General features: G+C 53.4%; 1 protein-coding gene across 1 annotated transcript in view; it reads left to right on the forward strand.

Moving 5' to 3' along the window:
• Positions 1–17,667, forward strand: part of SZT2 (SZT2 subunit of KICSTOR complex) — a gene marked incomplete at its 3' end in the record, with an annotated part of 51,401 nt that overhangs the window by 25,710 nt on the left and 8,024 nt on the right. The window contains exons 17-58 of the mRNA XM_080690929.1: positions 299–377; positions 620–714; positions 998–1,166; positions 1,340–1,454; positions 1,565–1,678; positions 1,888–2,058; positions 2,200–2,294; positions 2,753–2,876; positions 2,984–3,148; positions 3,459–3,663; positions 3,870–3,985; positions 4,093–4,339; positions 5,188–5,329; positions 5,474–5,566; positions 5,720–5,798; positions 5,902–6,195; positions 6,356–6,497; positions 6,661–6,768; positions 6,856–6,919; positions 7,146–7,331; positions 7,682–7,849; positions 7,930–8,008; positions 8,144–8,215; positions 8,606–8,807; positions 9,424–9,523; positions 10,222–10,351; positions 12,477–12,629; positions 12,704–12,806; positions 12,896–13,001; positions 13,090–13,201; positions 13,665–13,783; positions 13,896–14,060; positions 14,270–14,354; positions 14,516–14,680; positions 14,790–14,957; positions 15,330–15,463; positions 15,879–16,045; positions 16,168–16,265; positions 16,350–16,482; positions 16,671–16,801; positions 16,916–17,016; positions 17,097–17,273. Of these exons, the coding sequence (XP_080547055.1) occupies positions 299–377; positions 620–714; positions 998–1,166; positions 1,340–1,454; positions 1,565–1,678; positions 1,888–2,058; positions 2,200–2,294; positions 2,753–2,876; positions 2,984–3,148; positions 3,459–3,663; positions 3,870–3,985; positions 4,093–4,339; positions 5,188–5,329; positions 5,474–5,566; positions 5,720–5,798; positions 5,902–6,195; positions 6,356–6,497; positions 6,661–6,768; positions 6,856–6,919; positions 7,146–7,331; positions 7,682–7,849; positions 7,930–8,008; positions 8,144–8,215; positions 8,606–8,807; positions 9,424–9,523; positions 10,222–10,351; positions 12,477–12,629; positions 12,704–12,806; positions 12,896–13,001; positions 13,090–13,201; positions 13,665–13,783; positions 13,896–14,060; positions 14,270–14,354; positions 14,516–14,680; positions 14,790–14,957; positions 15,330–15,463; positions 15,879–16,045; positions 16,168–16,265; positions 16,350–16,482; positions 16,671–16,801; positions 16,916–17,016; positions 17,097–17,273 (5,671 nt within the window). The remainder of the gene's footprint in view (positions 1–298; positions 378–619; positions 715–997; positions 1,167–1,339; positions 1,455–1,564; positions 1,679–1,887; positions 2,059–2,199; positions 2,295–2,752; positions 2,877–2,983; positions 3,149–3,458; positions 3,664–3,869; positions 3,986–4,092; positions 4,340–5,187; positions 5,330–5,473; positions 5,567–5,719; positions 5,799–5,901; positions 6,196–6,355; positions 6,498–6,660; positions 6,769–6,855; positions 6,920–7,145; positions 7,332–7,681; positions 7,850–7,929; positions 8,009–8,143; positions 8,216–8,605; positions 8,808–9,423; positions 9,524–10,221; positions 10,352–12,476; positions 12,630–12,703; positions 12,807–12,895; positions 13,002–13,089; positions 13,202–13,664; positions 13,784–13,895; positions 14,061–14,269; positions 14,355–14,515; positions 14,681–14,789; positions 14,958–15,329; positions 15,464–15,878; positions 16,046–16,167; positions 16,266–16,349; positions 16,483–16,670; positions 16,802–16,915; positions 17,017–17,096; positions 17,274–17,667) is intronic.

Raw genomic sequence — 17,667 nt, forward strand, 5'->3', positions numbered from 1 at the left:
TGTTCCACTTTAGGGTTATACCCTGGCACGAGGCCCCAGCCAGGCCCTTCCCTCTCCATGCCCAGTCCCAAGTACAGAGCAGTTAGTGCTACCACATGCCCTTTGGCTCATCCCCGACTTGGCCTCTCATCCCAATTGGATCTGTCGTACACTTAGGGACCACTGTTCTGAGCAGGACCCCCAGTGGACTGGGCTGCCACAATGGCTCCTGGAGGAGCATGTGTCAGGGAGTACTATACTAAGTACCTCTTCTTCCCTCCTTTTACTCTGACTTTGACCCACCTTTATTGGGCTTCAGAGTCCGACTCTCTGAAGGGTTCCACTTTGCCTGCAGTGGGGAAGGGATCATCAACATGGTCCTGGAGCTTCCAATTCAGGTATGTGCTGTCGTGACACCTCTCCCCAAAGTCCATGGTAATTCTGGGGAAACTCACCTCTGAGCTGGTCAGGGCCTACTGTAAACTTTACCTCTCAGGGAACCATGTGGCCAGAGGACCAAGGCCAGAGTCATAGGAGCGTGAGAAGTGGGGAGGGGACTTAAGTTCTGAGGGCCAGAGCAAGGCCGACCCAGGGCTTTGCACTGGCAGCGTTTTGCCCAGGATCTCCCATTTCCCCACAGAACGAGCCTCCGGGCAAGGCTGCAGCTGAAGAGAAGCACACATGTGTTATCCAGTACATCCTCTTTCCCCCACACTCTACCTCCACCAAAGACAGGTGAGGCTTGAAGCCACCTCTCTGCAGAGCACACCCTCTCCCCACTGCCCCTAGATGTCTGGCTTCTATACCCTGAGATGATCTCCATCTTAAGTTGGGGCAGAGATGTTACTTTTAGATGCTCCAGCAGGCAGACATGTTCTGCAAAGGCCATGTATGACTTGTGGCTGTCCTCTGTACCTGCCTCCTTCCCATCCTCCATGAGCCTCCATGGAGGCTTGCTCCAGCCACAGGCTGTGTGCTGGATCCCTCACCCCCTTCCTCAGAGCGTTTCCTCCTTTAGCTTCTCAACAGATGATGACAACGATGTGGAAGTGGAGGCCCTGGAGGGGGACTCGGAGCTCAATCTGGTCACCGAAGTGTGGGTGGAGCCCCAGTATGGGCGAGTGGGAGCTGGCCCTGAGAGCTGGAAGCACCTGCAGGGCTTGACATACTCTGAGATCCCGCAAGCTGTGAGTGGCCTCAGAACCATAGCCCACCACTTTCCAGGCTGTAGCTCCTTTGGAGACCACACTCTCTGGGCCTCGGAATTCCTGTGTTAAATGTCTGTAGTTTGGGCTTCCTTGAGAACCAGAGGCTGGGTTAGGAAGGGCTGACTTCTGTTCTCTGATTATTTCTCCGCCAGCTCCACCCACGGGATGCGGCCTGCATAGGCTCCATGTTGAGCTTTGAATATCTGATACAGCTGTGCCAGAGCAAGGAGTGGGGCCCTCTGCCCCCAGAGCCACGGGTCTCTGATGGTCAGTGGGAAGGTGGCCCACTGGGTGGAATAGCGGAATGGGTAGGGAAGTGAGCCACAGCAAGGTAACCTGGGTCTCAAGTGTGTCTGTCGTCCTTCCCTCCCTCTTAGGACTGGACCAGGGAAGGGATACCTGTGTCCACGAGATCCCTTTCCGTTTTGACCTCATGGGATTGCTGCCACAGTGCCAGCAGCTGCAGATGTTTTTTCTTCTGCTTTCCAGAGGTGGGTGAACTGGTACTCCTGCTTCACCTAAGGGGCCAGCAAGCCTGGGAGTGTTGAAGAGTAGAGAGCAGATGAGTCAGCAAAGAGCAAGGGAGCGATGGGGCAGGAGGAGGCTGTGCGGCTAAAGCAAGGGCTTCGCTGGTCAGGGTGGAGCCGGGGGCACTGGGCAGCAAGAGGCATCAGTGCTGAGCAGAGTGTGTGTCGGGCAGAGCCAGAGGGTGTCCCTCTCGCCGAGGGGCCCTGTCCCGCCAACGACATGGTGCTGTGCCTGCTGCACAGCTGCCTGGGGCAGGAGCTGAGTGATCGGGAGATCCCGCTGACACCCGCTGACCAGGCTGCCTTCCTGAGTGAGGTGCTGCGCCGAAGCTGCCTCGACCCAGGTGAGCCCCCACCCTTTCCCAGTGCCCTCACCCCCTCAGGGTGGTTTCTGTTTTTGGTCTCCTCCCTCCTCTTCCTCTTAACTCAGAGCCCAGCTTCTCTGATGGCCCTGCCCTCTCCCACCATCTCTACTCCTATTGTAGGTGCCGAGGAGCTGCCTGTGGGAAGCTGTAGGACCCTCAAGGATCAAGCAGTCGGCAACACCCAGGCCGCTGAAGACTCAGCTTTTCCTGCCCTGGTCAGCACCAGTTCTTCTCCCTGAGCCCTTGACATACTGACCTCCTCCGGTCACTACACATCCATGCCCAGCTTTCTCTTTTTTTTTTTTTTTTTTGTGGCACTGGGGTTCCTGGAAGCCCTTCTACCTCGGAGCTACACTCCCAGACCTATTTTGTATTTTTTTTATTTGGAAACAGGGTCTCTTAAGCCAGCGACGCTGGCTTCGAACCAACGCGATCCTCCTGTCTCCGCCTCCCAAGCACGGGGATTACAAGCGTGCACCACCACGCCTGGCTCCCATGCCCAGCTTTCTATCACCCTGGCTACCGAATGTCCTCTACAAATGACAGAATGCTGTCATTTCCCTTTGTTCTGGATCTTTCACACTATACCTGAGCCAGCTCAGGGTGGAAAAACAGAATAGGGCCTAGAGGTCCCCTTGGAGATTGCTCTAATTGTCTATTTCCTCTCTTACAGAGTGTAAGTCTTTCTGAAAGTCTTGGATCTCTCATCTCTGCCCAGCCCCTTCACTGGCGCTGCTATGCAAGGCTTGTGACCCCCCAGCACGTGTTTCTGACTTTTCTTCCAGCTACCTTCTCAGGTACCAACTGCTGATTTCCCTTACCAACCCCCACCCCCACACAAACCCTGGCACGCCCTTGCTGCCTGCCAGACGGCTCTGATTTCTGTCTCTCTTTTCCTCTTTAGATGTCCAGCATCTGGCTGCTTATGGCCTGGAGGGTTCCTCTCAAGAAGAAACAAAGCCTAAGTTTGGAGATTGGAGCGGGGCCCCCAGCCTGAGAGATCTGGGAGGAACTGGTGTCAGGGCTTCAAAGTCCCAAGTCCCTGTCCTCAGTGTAACCCTAGCTGATGGTAAGGCTGTTGACTCTTGAAGTCAAGAGTGGGATGGAAAGCTGGGCACACTTATAATCCCAGCATTTGGGAGGCTGAGACAGGAGGATCACTGTTCGCAGACAGCCTCAGCTACTTAGTGAGGCCCTTTGCAACTCAGTGAGACTCTGTTTCAAAATAAAGAATTAAAAAAAAAAAAGGTCTGGGGATGTAGCTCAGAGGTAGAATGCCCCTGAGTTCCATCTCTAGTACCACTAAAAAAAAAAAAAAAAAATAGTGGGATGGGCAGCAAATAGGTTGTTTGAAGACCATGGGACACCTTTTCCCACAGACAGTGCCCAAGATCAAGGTGAGCTGAGCCCTCCTTTCCGCCGGGACATACAGGCTTACGCTGGGCGTCAGGCGTCCCAGACTGAGAGTACTGACGGGCCTCGGACCCGGTGTCCTGTCTACATCTATAACTGTTCTCTGGAAGCACTGAGGGAGCAAATGGTTGGCATGCAGCCCCCTCAGGCACCCCGAGACCTCATCTTCCGGTAAGTTCTCTCAGTGTTGGGCTGTGTCTTCCCCCAGCCAAGGGCCTAGTACACACTCCAAGGTATGAACAGACAGGATGATGGTCAGAGGTAGGAACTCAGCTTCATAAGTCTTTGGACGTTCGATTGGAGTGTGGGTGGCCGATGAGTCCAAGTATCACTTAGGGGAGTTGGCCAAGCTCAGTTGTCCCTCCCTCTATTCCTAGGACTCAGTTCCTCGACCACCCCTCCACATCCTCAGCCTGGATGGAGCCAAGGCACAAAGAAGCAGCCACCCACTGTGCCTTGCTGCAGGAGCACGCACAGCGGTGCTATGTCCGTGGTGAGCAGGAAGGCCAAGCAAGGGAAGAGTGGGACTGTGGGATTATAGGGGTGGGGTCTAGAGAGACCATTCCAGATCAGACCTCATGGCCTGTCTACTTCCATTAGGGCTGTTCCGGAGCCTGCAGCAAGCGCAGAACGTAAGCTGCCAGGATCTGCTAATAGCAGTTGATGCTTGTGAGGAGCTTCTGCAAGAAGTAGACATCACTCCTTTTTTGCTTGCTCTGTGTGGCCACACTTGGGGTTTGCCTCATGCACCCCCAAGCCCTGGTCCTCTCAGCCCAGGACCCTTCAGCAGCAGCATCGAGGAGGGCCCAGAGCCTCGGGAACGGGCTATCCTGGCTTCTGAGTCCAGGTTAGGATTGTTCTTGAATGATGTGTGGTGGGGGAGGGACACACAGACCAAGGACTTCCCATCCAGGGATATGCACCAGAGAAGCAGCAGTACTTTGTTGCTAGCTTCCTGTTTCCCTGCAGGCTGCTTTCTCCCACTGGGCTCTGGCAGAAGTCTCCCTTCTAGACACTCCCCATCTCTCCTGTTTTGGTGTGGTCTGAGGAGCTAGGTCAGTTGCCAAAGTGAAAGTAGAGACTTGTTCTGAGGACCGCCATATAATAATCTTCCCAACTAATCTGTGTGTCATAGGGCCAAAAACTGTATTTTGCTCACTGCTGAATCCCCAGCTTGCCTTAGCCCTTGACAGGTCCCTGCTAAAGGGAACTGGGGGAGGAAAAGAGCCAGGAGGCAGACAGCTCTGTGTTAGCCCATGGAGTGTGTTGCCTCTAGGGAAGGGAGAACAGGAGTGGTGGGGATGCCGAGGACTCCTAGGTTGGAACTCCAGCCCAGGGCCTCTCCAGAGCTCTGGAGCCCACCATTTTCACGCTCCCAAGTGAGCACACTTCCTTCCCATCAAACCTTGCTTCTCTGTTAGTCTTTCATTCACAATGAAGGATACCACCCTCCCAGTGAAGCAAGTCAGAAAACTGGTATCACTCTTACTCTGTTTTACAGAAATGTCTGGCCCTTAAGAAGTGTGGAGGTTAGAGGCCAAATGGGTGGGTTGGTTCTCCTTGCCTCTGTCATTTCCTAGGCTATCATGTTGATACCTGTAGAGATGTGTGTTGCTCGTTTGGGAAGCAGTCGCCTTTAGTACTAGGTGGTTCTTAACACTGATATATATCCACCCTCCCCACCCCACCACTCAGCATAGAGACGGAGGACCTAAGTGAACCTGAGTTTCAGAGCATTCGTGCCCCTGGCAATCCAGACCCTGGCCCAGAAATCTCTCTGGCAGATGTCTGTCAACTTAGAGGAGAGGCACATAATGCCCTTCATGGCCTCATCCAGGTGAGAACAGAAGAAGGGGAGAGTCCTGCGTGTACAGGGGGCAGGATCTCGCTGGGTTGAGGGTGTGCATGTGTCCTGTTATAGTGGAGGGGGTAGTGTCTTCAGAGGGTAGCTGACCTCATAACCTTCTGAACCCCACGATAGGAGAAATTCCTGGAGATCAGTCGTCTCCATTTCCGCACGGTGCCTTCCAATCCCCACTACTTCTTTTATTGCCCTCCATCCAGCCGGCGAGAGGTGAGTGGCTTTCTTCCTTCCCTCCTCCATGCCCCCAGCTCAGAGCCCTAGAGATTCTGCTTAGCCTGTGTGGTCATCTTGAACCTTGGCCTGATGTAGCTCTTGTCCTCCTTGGATCAAGCTATCTTCTTTTTGTTTTTCTTCTTTGCCCAGGATGAAGGTCCCCATGACATTGTAGACAGAAAAGTCAGTGACTTGGAGTTTTCAGAGGCCGAGCTCATGGGAGAAGAAGGTGTGTGGGCAAGCAGATCAAGTTGGGGCAGGCTGCTTGAAGCCAGGACTTAGAGGCCTCCACGGCTGGCTTCACCTCTTGACCACATGATATACACCACTAGGAGATACATCTGCTGGCTGTGTGGTCACAGAAAGTGACCCAGAACTGGAGGTAGAGTACCGTGAGAGCCGAGAACCAGACCTGGGGCCTGCTGGCCTAGACTCCACCTCACTGTCAGATGCAGAGACTGTGAACCCTGATGAAGACTCTTTCAGTATCTTGGGGGGTGACTCGCCCACCGGGCCGGACAGCCTCGTGCATGACCTGCCACCCCTCTTCCTGCACCTCACGTGCTCCGTGCGGCTGTGTGGGCAGCACAGCTCAGTACCTGTATGCAGCCTTCCCACCTGCCTGGGTGAGTTTGGGGAGCTCGGGAGAAGGCCAGGGGTCCCAGAACAGCATGCCTGCCTTTCTGGGGTGGAGAAAGGCCTGGGAATATAATTCATTAGCCTTCAGAACTTGGAATCTGTGCTCTTCTCAGGGTCCCAGCCACCCCAACTTTCCCCCTCTCCCAGGCCAGGTGCTTTCCAATCTGGAGGGCCCCCCAGTTGGAGGCCGAGTTCCTGTGAGGGACCTGAGTGTCACTCTGGATGTCTTCGTGCTGACCTTGCCCCTGGAAGTGGAGCTCCCCCTGTCCTCGGATCCTCAGCACCACCGGTGTGGCTGCCAGCTCAGTGAGGGGGAGCGCAGTGCTCTGGGGCCTTTGTGGGACCAGAGGGACCATTAAAGGAAGCTAAGGGACCTGGGGACTAAGGAGAACTTGAGGAGGCATGGGAGGGGAGTGTCTCCTGGCCTTGACTTTTGCTTCTACCCCATTCAGGTCAACATCTGAGAGCAGTGCTTCATTCCCACGGTCCCCAGGGCAGCCGTCGTCTTTAAGGTCAGATGATGGCCTGGGGCCCCCACTGCCACCTCCAGAAGAGGAGAGGTATGTCCTTATCTCCTTCTCAGAGTTCCTCACTCCCCATCAGTTTCATTTCCTGGAAACCACTACCTAAACCTTTCTTCCACTTAGGCACCCAGGACTGTCCAATTTGGCCATGCCCCACAGACTGGCTATTGAGACCACCATGAGTGAGGTAAGACCCTCTTCCCCACTGTAAGCCTCAGCTCCAGTGCTGTAGCCAGTGCTCTTTCTGTTAAGTGTGTGAGATGAGGGTCCCCTTTATTCTGAGATTGAACCAAGGCTTCTTTCAGGCTGTGACGTAGAGTATCTTCCTGTATCCTTTTGTCTGGAATTGAGTAGTACTACGATTAGCTAGAGAGGTGCCCTTTGTCACTTCCCGAGGTGATTTCTGACCGTAGATCCGCTGGTTGTTAGAAGATGAGATGGTGGGGGCACTCCGAAGAGGGGGCATCCCCCAGAGTCCTGCCCTGCACCGAGCGGCTGCCCACATCCATAGTTCCTCTGGACGCTCCACCTGCCTGCGCCAGACTCTGCCACTGAGCTTTGTGTTTGGGCCAGAACGCTCCCTCACGCAGTTCAAGGAGGTAAGCTGCCCAGAGAGCATTCCCTGGCCCCCTCGGGGCCCATCCTTCCCTGAACCCCAGACACAGGACTAGAAAGCCCTCTCAAGTTTGAGTCCATAGAATTACCCCTCCTGCCTACCTCCTCAGTGACATCTGCCCCTTAGTCTTGTGCCTGAAAGCCTAACTCAGTGGAAAGAAACCCAGCATCCAGCCTTGTTGCCAGACCTGTTGGACTTGGGCAGAGCACCAAACCTTTTCTGACTTCAGCAGGATGCAGGCTTCACCTTCACTGGGCACTCAGGAGTGTCGAATGAGGAAGTATAGACCCCATGTACCAGGGGCTAACCTACAACCTTGGTCCCTATTTCCAGGAGTTCCGCCGCCTCCACCTTCCTGGTTATGTTCTCCTTGAGGACCCTGACAGTGGCTTCTTCTTTGTGGCAGCTGGCCAACAGCCAGGTGGGTCCCGTGGGGAGCCCCCTTCAACAGCCTGGGCTTGGCACAGCCATAAGGACCAGGCTGAAGGAATTGCAAGGGAGGTAAGTCTAACCTGGGGATCGAGGGTCCAGGGGATGGGGTGGGGTGGGGCTGTATCTCAGACCTGCTTTCCTCCCTTCAGACCTTGACAGCCAGCCCCCAAGCCCCTTACTCCCCAGAGGATTCTGAGGGCACGCCCCTCGTCAGCCTGCCACAGGGAGGTAAGAGAAGACTGGGGCAGCAAAGTCTAGGGGCCAGATCAGGGACCTATAGCTGCTCTCTGGTCCTGCTTACATTTTTGGAGGGGCCCTAGGCAGGACTGAGAGAAGCTTCAGACATTTCCCTTCTCTATCCAGGAAGTCAGCCTGGGCCCAGCCAAGGATTAAGCCTCATGTCCAGCCAAGGCAGTGTGGACTCAGACCACCTTGGTGAGCTGGGGGCAGAGCTAGAAGACTCTAGGATGGTGGAGGGGGACTTAGGTCTAGGCAGGGGCTGTCAAAAGGGGTTCATCTAGCCAACTATGGTGACACACACTTGTAATCCCAGTACTTGGGAGGCTGAGACAGGAGGATCACAAGTTCAAGGACAGCCTCAGCATGTAGTGACTCTCATCAACCTAGTGAAACCCTGTTTCAGAATAAAAATAAAATAAGGTAAGGGGTGTGTCTCAGAGGTAGAATGCCCCTGGGTTCAATCCCCAGTACCACACACAAAAAGGGGATTCATCTGAAGGAGACAGTCAAGCCCGATGCACTGGGAGGCTCAGACAAGTCAGGCTTATCTAAGGGTAGGGTTGAACTTTGGCGCATTTGACACAGGTTATGACGGTGGTAGCAGTGGCTCGGACAGTGAGGGTCCCACTGAGACCCTCAGTGAAAAGACCCCCTTCACACTGCGGACTCCACCTGGGCCAGCACCTCCGCAGCCTTCACTCTCAGGCTTCCCTGGGCCCTGCCTTCCTGACTTCTGGCTCATCGTCCGAGTACTGCAGGATCGTGTTGAAGTGTATGCACATGCAAGGTAAGTAGAAGCCAAGGCCTCCACCTGACACTGATGCTAATCTCTTTTCCCTATTCCATACCTCTCTCCAGCGTTATTAAAAGTAAGACTTGGAGCCGAGTGTGGTGGTACATGCTTATAATCCCAGTACTTGGGAGGCTGAGACAGGAAGATTGCAGCTCATTTAATCTGTATAACTACCCTTCATAATATTACTCTGATGGTATAGATGAAGAAATTCAAGCACAGAGAAGTTAAGTACTTTCCCTAGGTTGCAGTAAGTGGCAGAGCCAGGATTCATAGCCAGGCATCTGCTTGAGTACTGCTCTTCTTTGGGGGAGGGGTTGAGAGAAGGGAAGACCACCATTCTGATTAGAATGTAAGAATGAAGAAGAGCTGCACTGCATGATGGGAACCTCAATGTGGTGCCTTGCAGGAGCTGGCAAACATGGCACTTAGCCTTCCAGAACTGCTCAGGAGAATCCCACTTTTCCCATTTCAGGTGTACTTCCCTTTGTCCAGTCCTTTTCCCTTTTTTGGCTTCCCTTGACCCATGTCTATGATCTCCCCTCCCACTCATGACAGTTCACTTCTTCCTCACTGCAAGCTCCATGTTGGCTCCACCCTTCTTTCCCAGGAGCCTGACTCGGGAGGATGGGGGGCCCGGCACTGAGTGTCGCCATCTGCAGCAACTTCTGGTGAGGCGAGTTGGGGAGATCTGCAGGGAGGTCAACCAGGTAAGGGTGTCCAGGTGTGGGCTCTCTGAGCACAGACCAAATGGGGGGAGTTTCTAGACCTTGACCTTCAGAGGCTGTTGGCCCAGACTCATAGGATGTTTTCTTTCACACACCCCCAGCTACTAGCATACTATTACTACCCCAATTTCCTGAAAACTGGGGTGCTCTCCAGACCACCCCTTATAGCAGTGGGTTACTTTCTCACTCCCACTAATTTCAAGACATTCCCTCTCTTTACATTGTGCTATCATTAGAATTTAATATGAGCCAACCCCTGACTCTGGGGAGCTTATATACAGCAGGGAAAATAAACACCGAACAACTCAATCACATGAATTATTTCAGTGGCAACCGTGAAGAATTCTACAAAGGAAAAGCAGAGACTGCTAGAACACATAACCGGGGTATATCCACCTGACATATAAGGAAAGGCTTCTTAAAGTGCATCATTTTTAAGTTGAGACATGAAGGGTGGTGACCAGATTCTGGCAAAGAGAAGGAACAAGTGCTCCTCACTGGGTTCACTCTGAGAGCCCTGAACTTAGAGACTCCATGGGACACCAGTTCTGATTCCTGGTGTTCTTTTTGACCTCTGGCCCCCAGTGATAGTGGTCATTCTCTCTGGCCTTGATCACCCTGACCACCACCCACTTATGAGGAGGTAGCTCCCTTTCCTGACACCTTGCTCCTTCTCCCAGCGACTGCTTCTTCAAGACCTTCACGACAGTCACGTGTGTAACTCTCTTCTGGTGGCCGAGAGTGAAGAAGACCTGTGGCGCAGTGAGACTCCCTTCCACTCCCGGCAGCGGGTGCCGCTGCCCAGTGACGGTATGAGCCTGGCCTCCCTCTCAAGGAGTCGCTGCCACCTACCCTTTTATTTATCCAGTACTTTGGTGAGAAGCTGAAGGCAGAGTCCCCACTACCTTGTCCCTGGTACCAATTAATAGAGCAAAAATAGGACAGAAAAGAATCCCTAGAATTGGCTGCTGCTAGTTCATCAGTGACTTTTATGGAAGTGGTTTTAGTGGAGAGATGAAATAAAAACCAGATAAAATGGAACAATGAAGATAGCCCATGGAGCCGCGAATGCTCTGCCAAGCAACTTGGCAGTGAGGGGAAAGAGAAGGCATGACAGTAACTGAAGGAAGATGAAGGGGAAGGAACTTTAAGGCAGAGACTCAAGTATGTTACTATTCCAAAGAAAAAGAGCCAATAAAGGGAAGAGAGGTTGAAGAATACGGGAGAAGAGATGAGGCACCAGGCCTTGACCTGTTTTCCTGGTGGCACGCTTCCACCTGGCCTTATCTTGTTACCCAGAATGTTCATCCTTCCCCAGCAAGAGCGTAGACAGAAATGAGGAGTCTGAGGAAGTGAGAAGCAGTTGGCCAGTCCTCAGGTGAGAGGACCAGAGGGGAGGAGCCTGAGGTCCTACAGAAGGATTGGCCTCCAGACAGGCAGGCACAGGGTTCTTATGGGATTCCTGAACATGGTCCTGAAACACAGTAATCTACTCGTGATAATTGAAGTTGTAACACATGTCTCTTCCCTTCACATATATATATATTTTTTTTTTTTTTGACAGGGGGGGCGTCTGGGGATGGAACCCAGGGCATTCGACCTCTGAGCTACACTCTCCTGCCCTAGTTTTTATTCTTTATTTTGAAACAGGGACTCACTAAGTAGCTGAGGCTGTCCTCTACCCACCTCAGCCTCCTGAATGCTAGGATTACAAGCGTGTGCCACCACGCCCAGCTCCCTTCTCATATTTCTGATAACCTCTCATTCCAGCCCAGAAGAAAAATCAAATCATGTCCTCCTTTTGCAATTCTCCCTCTGGTTTAAAAGTAAAATCAGACCATTTCTTATTTTTAATACTTTCAGCCAGTCTGTAGACAAACCGTATGTGTGTGGGGTGGGGGGACCAGACAGACAACAGACAGAGAGAGACAGAGTAAAAAAAAAAAAACACTGTGGATTGAACCCCGGGCTTCACACATGCTAGGCAAGCGCTCTGCCACTGAGTTATGTCCCCAGCCCTATAGACAAACCCTTCTAACATCACCAGTAGAATGTGTCTCTTAGCACATCCTGAAATACAGCGCAGATTGAAGCAGAATCCCCATAATTAGCAGACTCCTGTGGTTTTGAAGGCAATTTCTGCAAATTGAGGATGAGCCAGGACAACCAAGCACTTTTACTCCCAGCAGACTAGGATGTAAGACCAGTCAGAACCCAGACACAGCCCTTGTTCATTTTTAGTCTTCATATTTATTCCCTGAAACCCTTAGCAACCAGTATTCTATGCCAGAGTTTCCACGCAGTAACTCTGCAGCCTCCTGGGTATCCTATATGCTGCTGACACCTGACAGCAGTGTCTCAGGGAAGCCAGACTGCTGCTTTGACCTACTAGCAGGTTCCTTGGCAACCTAGATACCCGAAAAGAATCAAACAAGATGTTGGACTGTGGCTGTGGGCTCTTGGGTTCTGCCATACCACCCTTGGGGATATCCGTCCTCCAAAGCACAGGATGTAATTTTTCCCAACTCTGCAGCTGGGGTGCAGAGGCAGCCATAGCCTTTTCATTTTAATGAGGTTACCTTTGCAACCTCCTTTGAGGACAGTGGCTCATAGTGTCACTGACATGTTATGACAGGCCAGAATCCCTGGACATTGTCTTCAGGATTGCCTCTTGCTTTGCTTTTCTCAGTACTTATCCTTAGCTCCTTCTGAGACTCCCTGTGATAGTTCTGAAAGCCTCTGCTATGATCCGTGTTCCTGGGGGCATCCCTCTGCCTGCTGCTGCCTTGTGACCCAAAATATTCATCTTTCCCTGGCAGGGGAATAGACAGGCATGAGGAATCTGGGCGAGGGAGGACAAGTCAGCCAGGTTCCAGATGAGCAGTCTGCAGGGCCAAGGGCTAGTGTCTTGTTTCAGATCCAGCTTTCCCTCCAGATTATGCTGCTGATGAGAACTGTGCGCCTCGAGGGTACCTAGCAGCCACAATGCAGTTTGTCCCCGGCCATTTCTCCTGTGATGTTGTATGGGGAACTGTGATCCGAGTCCACTCACGCCTCAAAATGGGGCCCAGCATGGGAGTCTCTCGGGGTATGTGATTGGCATGAAAAGGAGGGGGGAGGGTCTGGGGAAGAGGGTTCCCTGAGCCCATGGTGCTTCCCCAGCCATCCAGGCCCTGCGCTCAGTGCTCAACGCCTTCTCTGTGGTGAACCGGAAGAATATGTTTGTTTATCAGGAGCGAGCCACGAAGGCTGTGTACTATCTTCGGTATGTGGGAACTGGGAAGCTGGAGTAAAGCTTCAGGCAGGGTTGGCATGGGAAGAGATATGTCTAAAGACCTTGACATTCTTTCCCAGGCTGCTGGAGACATCATGCAGTGACCGGCCATGGGAAGGGGATGCTCTGCCTCCCTCTCTAGCTCTGTCCCGAAGCCAGGAGCCCATCTACTCGGAGGAAACCTCAGCACGTATCATTCCACTCCCTAATGCTCCACTTCTCCCCTGGTATTTTGCTCTTTGGAACTGAGCCCTGACCGTAATTGTTTCTGTAGGGCCCTCGTTCTCCCATGGATGTGGCTTCTAGCCGCAGTTCAGATGCTACGCGCCCTGTGGGCCAAGTGGACAGGCATATCCAGCTGCTGGTGCACGGTGTAGGGCAGGCAGGTAAGGACCATGAAGGGTGGAGCTCCTCAAGTTCCTCTAGTGCCTTCTGTGCTCTGCGCTTTGCTCGAGCAGAAGCTAGGTGGAAGAGGGCAGACTCAAGGGACATTTCAGGAGTTGGACTCTTAGCTAAAAGAGATGCATCTTGGTAGGAGGAACCTGATAACTGCAGGATAACAGGATTTTCCATGGGCCTACTACGTGTCTTCTCTCTTAATTCTTGCAACACACCTGTGAGGTTGGTGCCATTGTAATTTCCATCCTATGGATGAGGGCACTGAGGTTTTGAGATAAAACTCATGTGCCAGTCACAGTGAGTAGCTTGGCAGAACTAGAACACGGTGCTGGTTCCAGGCCCTAACTTCTCCAGTCTAGAGGGGATTGTTGGAGTCTGGGGCTCAAGGGCTGCCATGGGGTAGTTGGCTCCTCTGCTGGTGTCCCACCTTCCCACCATGGCTATATCAAGGTCCTGAGATCACAGATGAACTGGTGCGGGTTCTGCGTCGGCGCCTGGATGAGGCCACACTGGATGTTATCACGGTCATGTTGGTCCGAAACTGCAAGCTGACACCGGCTGACGTGGAGGTCAGCTCCCTCCCAGACTCCCAACGTCCTTCCGTGCCTCAGCTGCAGGTGCCAGGGTAGTCTAGGCTAGAACCTCGGTCTTCAGCTCTGACCCCATCTTCCCACCCTGCAGTTCATCCAGCCCCCTGGAAGTCTGCCCTCAGAGGTGCTGCATCTGGCCCTACCACCCTCCTGCAGGCCCTGGCTTCCCGCCCTGGCCTGGTACCTACGGCAGAACCTACTCATCTTCCTGCACTCTCCCAAGTACACAGATAGCAACAGCCGGAACCACTTCCAGGTAAGATGGTGCTCACATCTGTACGCTCATGTGCACCCCTGCCCATGCACGCCCTTACTGTAACAGTATCTACAGATGCCTTCCTGTGCCTTGCTCATAGGCCATGTACACCCAGCCCCCATACACGTTCATTTCCTGCCTGTTCTTCCTGTGCTCCCCTTCCCCACTATGGACGCCTGTCTTAGTACTCTGGCCGTTCTTCCCCCCAGCATCCACTCCCACCACAGGGTGGCCTCTCTGACATGGACATCTACTTGTACAACAAGCCTGGTGGACAGGGCACTGGGGGCAAAGGTACAGTGAGGGCACCGGCCTGGGGCACTACTAGGTGTGGGAGAAAGCTTTATCTCATCTTATGGCTGAGAGTACCTTTCCCAGCCTTAAAGCTGAGGGGGATCTTGGGAGGCAGGGCCTGCAAGTACCTGATTTGTGCCTCTCTGTGGATTTCTACCTAGGGGTTGCCTGTATCACTCTAGCCTTTGTGGATGAAGGAGGGGCCCCCATATCACTGGCATTGTGGACTCCCTCTTCCCCGGGGTTGCCAGATCTACTACAAGAGGAAGAATTTGAACAGCTGACTCAGGTCACTCGCTGCCCACTCATGCTGGACAGTTCTTCAGGTGGGGAGGCATGGCCAAAGGATGGAGTGATGGGTCAGTGCCATGGGAGGCAGGGCGGTGAGTAGGTGGATCTAGGGCACCATCCACTGACCTCCCGTCTTCCCTCCAGCTCAGAATGGGGCCCCAAGGCTTCGACTGGATGTTTGGGAGAAGGGGAACATTAGCATTGTGCAGCTGGAGGAGAAGCTCCGGGGAGCAGCTCGCCAGGCCCTGGCTGATGCCATCATGGAGCTGCAGCTGCTGCCAGCTCCACTGTGCACGGAGGATACATCCCCAGGTACGAGGCCAGGAGGCCCCTTGGGGGTCCAGAGAATGTTGAAAATCCAGGCAGGGCAATGTGGCAAATGAGACTGCAAAAGTAGGGTCCAGAGAAAACATCTTACAGGCTTTATCAGAAATAGGCATTCACAGTTGTCTGACAGCAAGGTGAAACACTGGCAGAGATGTGTGTGTGCAGCTGGTCACCCACCTGGGGAGGGATAGATCCCCGGAGCACACACCATAAACACTTAGAGCTACGCACTCTCAGCTGCCTACGCTCACTCACCAGCAGGTGGGAAGGTGTTCCCATTGCCAGGCTTGGGGCTGGCTTGACTCGAGAGGGGATTGATGATCAGTGTTGCGAGTATGTAATGTCTGGTGTCCACAGGAAGTCTCAGGAGCGGGTCGTTGGAAACCAAGAGCCCTGCAAGCCGATCTAGCACCTTTCCCCCTGCCCCTGTCCCTGGGGAGCCTGTGACTCCACCCAGCAAAACTGGCCGGCGTAGCTTCTGGGATATGCTGGTAATGGGAAGAAGTGGTGAAGTTGGCCTCTGCCTTTTTCCCTGCCCCTTAGCTACACATACAGCCCTTCAGGCCTTGCCATAGATCTCCTTTGAGATAAAATGACTCTGTCCTTCAGATGGGAGTTTGCAAAACATGGCAGAGAGCCCCAACTTATTAACTCCTTCATTTACATTTTCCCTGTTGGATCTTCACAATAGCCTGTAAGAAAAATAGACCTTTCCCCCCCATGAGAAAGATGAAGCTCAAAAAAGTTAAGTAACTGCCTAGGGCTGCTTAGTCGGCATCCAGGGAAATCAGGGCCTGAGCCCAGGCCTCCAGATCCCCCAAGCACATTACCAGTTCCACAGTGCCTCCATCCTCCATCCCTTTCCTCTTCCCAGTAGCCCTTCCTCATTCATTTTATTGCCCCCAGAGTAAAACAGAAGGTGGGGATTTGGGCTCCCCCAAGACAACTGATGACATTGTCCTGGATCGGCCAGAAGACACTCGGGGTCGGAGGCGTCATAAAACTGAGAGTGTTCGAACACCTGGTGGAACTGAGCGGGCACCAGGCCCTGATTCTGGAGCTCAGAGACAACGGTGCGTGTGTGCTTTGGTGTTGTGTCATGGGAGGTATAGGTGTGAAGTCACGGATGGGTGATTGGTTTTTATAAACACACACATCACATTTGGGAGTGAAATTTTAACTCCTGCTCTCTTAGACGCCGGACCACACAGCTAGAGGAAGGTGAGGTGGGGACCCTGCACCCTGTGTTTGCTCATGTCCTTCAGCGCTGGATGGAGTTTATGGTTCAGATCGGTGAGGCTCCAGTCTTTCTCCCAGCCACAACCTCTGGCCTGGTCTCACATCCTGTAACTCCACAGTGAGCTCTCTGCCTTCTAGGCTGCGCCTCGGTATCCAGAAGCTCCACCCACATGGTGTCACGGTTCCTCCTTCCATCTATCCTGTCTGAGTTCACCACTCTGGTCACCTCAATGGCTGGAGACACCAGTGTCCGTATCTTTGAGCAGCATTTGTGAGTTGGGGATCTCATGGCAATTAGAGGGAACTTCCTCAGATGTCCAAAAAGCTGAGCCTCTAGGAAGCTAAACCCATGGAGGCTGAGCTAGGAAAGGTGGGAGCTAGGCTGGGGAGGTGAAGGCCGGGCCAGGAATGGATGGTCTCATGGACAGCCCCGTTTCTCCCACCCCTCCTCACCAATAGGGGTTCAGAGCCAGAGCTCTTCAGGCCTTGTTCTCCAGGGCAGCTGGGCCCTGCTCCCCGCCCAGCAGCTGAGCGGCATCTACTGCTACTGGGAAGGAACTTTGTGCAGTGGAAGAGACCGACCCAGCAGGGTGAGGGTGCAGCCAAGAGGAGAGTGGGCTCGGGCGGCTGATGGAGGCCTCTGACCCTGCAGGGGAGGGTGTGATCAAGACCCCCCATTGTGCTCTCCCCTGTCATCCCCTTAGCTGCCAAAGCTGTGCAACGCTTTGAGCCAGGAGGTGATGGGAGCTCAGGGCGAAATGCCCCCCGGCAGAGGCTTCTGCTGCTGGAGGCTGTGGACAAGAAGGTAAGTGCAGGGCCAGGAACTGGGTGGGAAAGGAAGGTTCTGTGATCTCACCGACCCTGATCCCTGATCCTGACCTCCAGCTACAGCTGCTGACCTACAACTGGGCTCCAGACCTGGGGGCAGCTTTGGGCCGAGCCCTGGTTCGTCTCGTGCAGTGGCAGAATGCGCGGGCCCATCTCATCTTCTGCCTGCTCAGCCAGAAGCTTGGGCTGTTCCATCATTATGGCCAGTTGGACTACCCTGTGAGAGATGAAAAGGTGCCTGCAAAGCAGGGCATGGTGGCGCGCGCTTGTAATTCCAGTACCTGAGAGGCTGAGACAGGAGAGCGCAGGTTTGCAGCCAGCCTCGCTATTTAGTGAGGCTCTCTGCAACTTACTGAGACCCTGTTTCAAAGTAAAGAATAAAACAAAGGGATGGGGGTGGAGCTTGGAGAATACTCTTGGGTTCAGTCCCCAGTACTGCAAAAAAAGGAAGAAAAAGTGCCTGTTGCCTTGCATCCTCCTTCAGTTCTGACCACAGAGGAGCCAGTTAAAGGAAACAGCAGAAGCGTGCATGGTAGTGCGTACTTGTAACCCCAGTACTTGGGAGGCGGAGACCAGAGGATAGGATCCCAAGTTCAAGAACAGCCTCACCAAGTAGTGAGACTCTCAG

The sequence above is a fragment of the Muscardinus avellanarius genome, assembly GCF_963383645.1.
Source record: "Muscardinus avellanarius genome assembly, chromosome: 3".
NCBI classification, from domain to species: Eukaryota; Metazoa; Chordata; class Mammalia; order Rodentia; family Gliridae; genus Muscardinus; species Muscardinus avellanarius.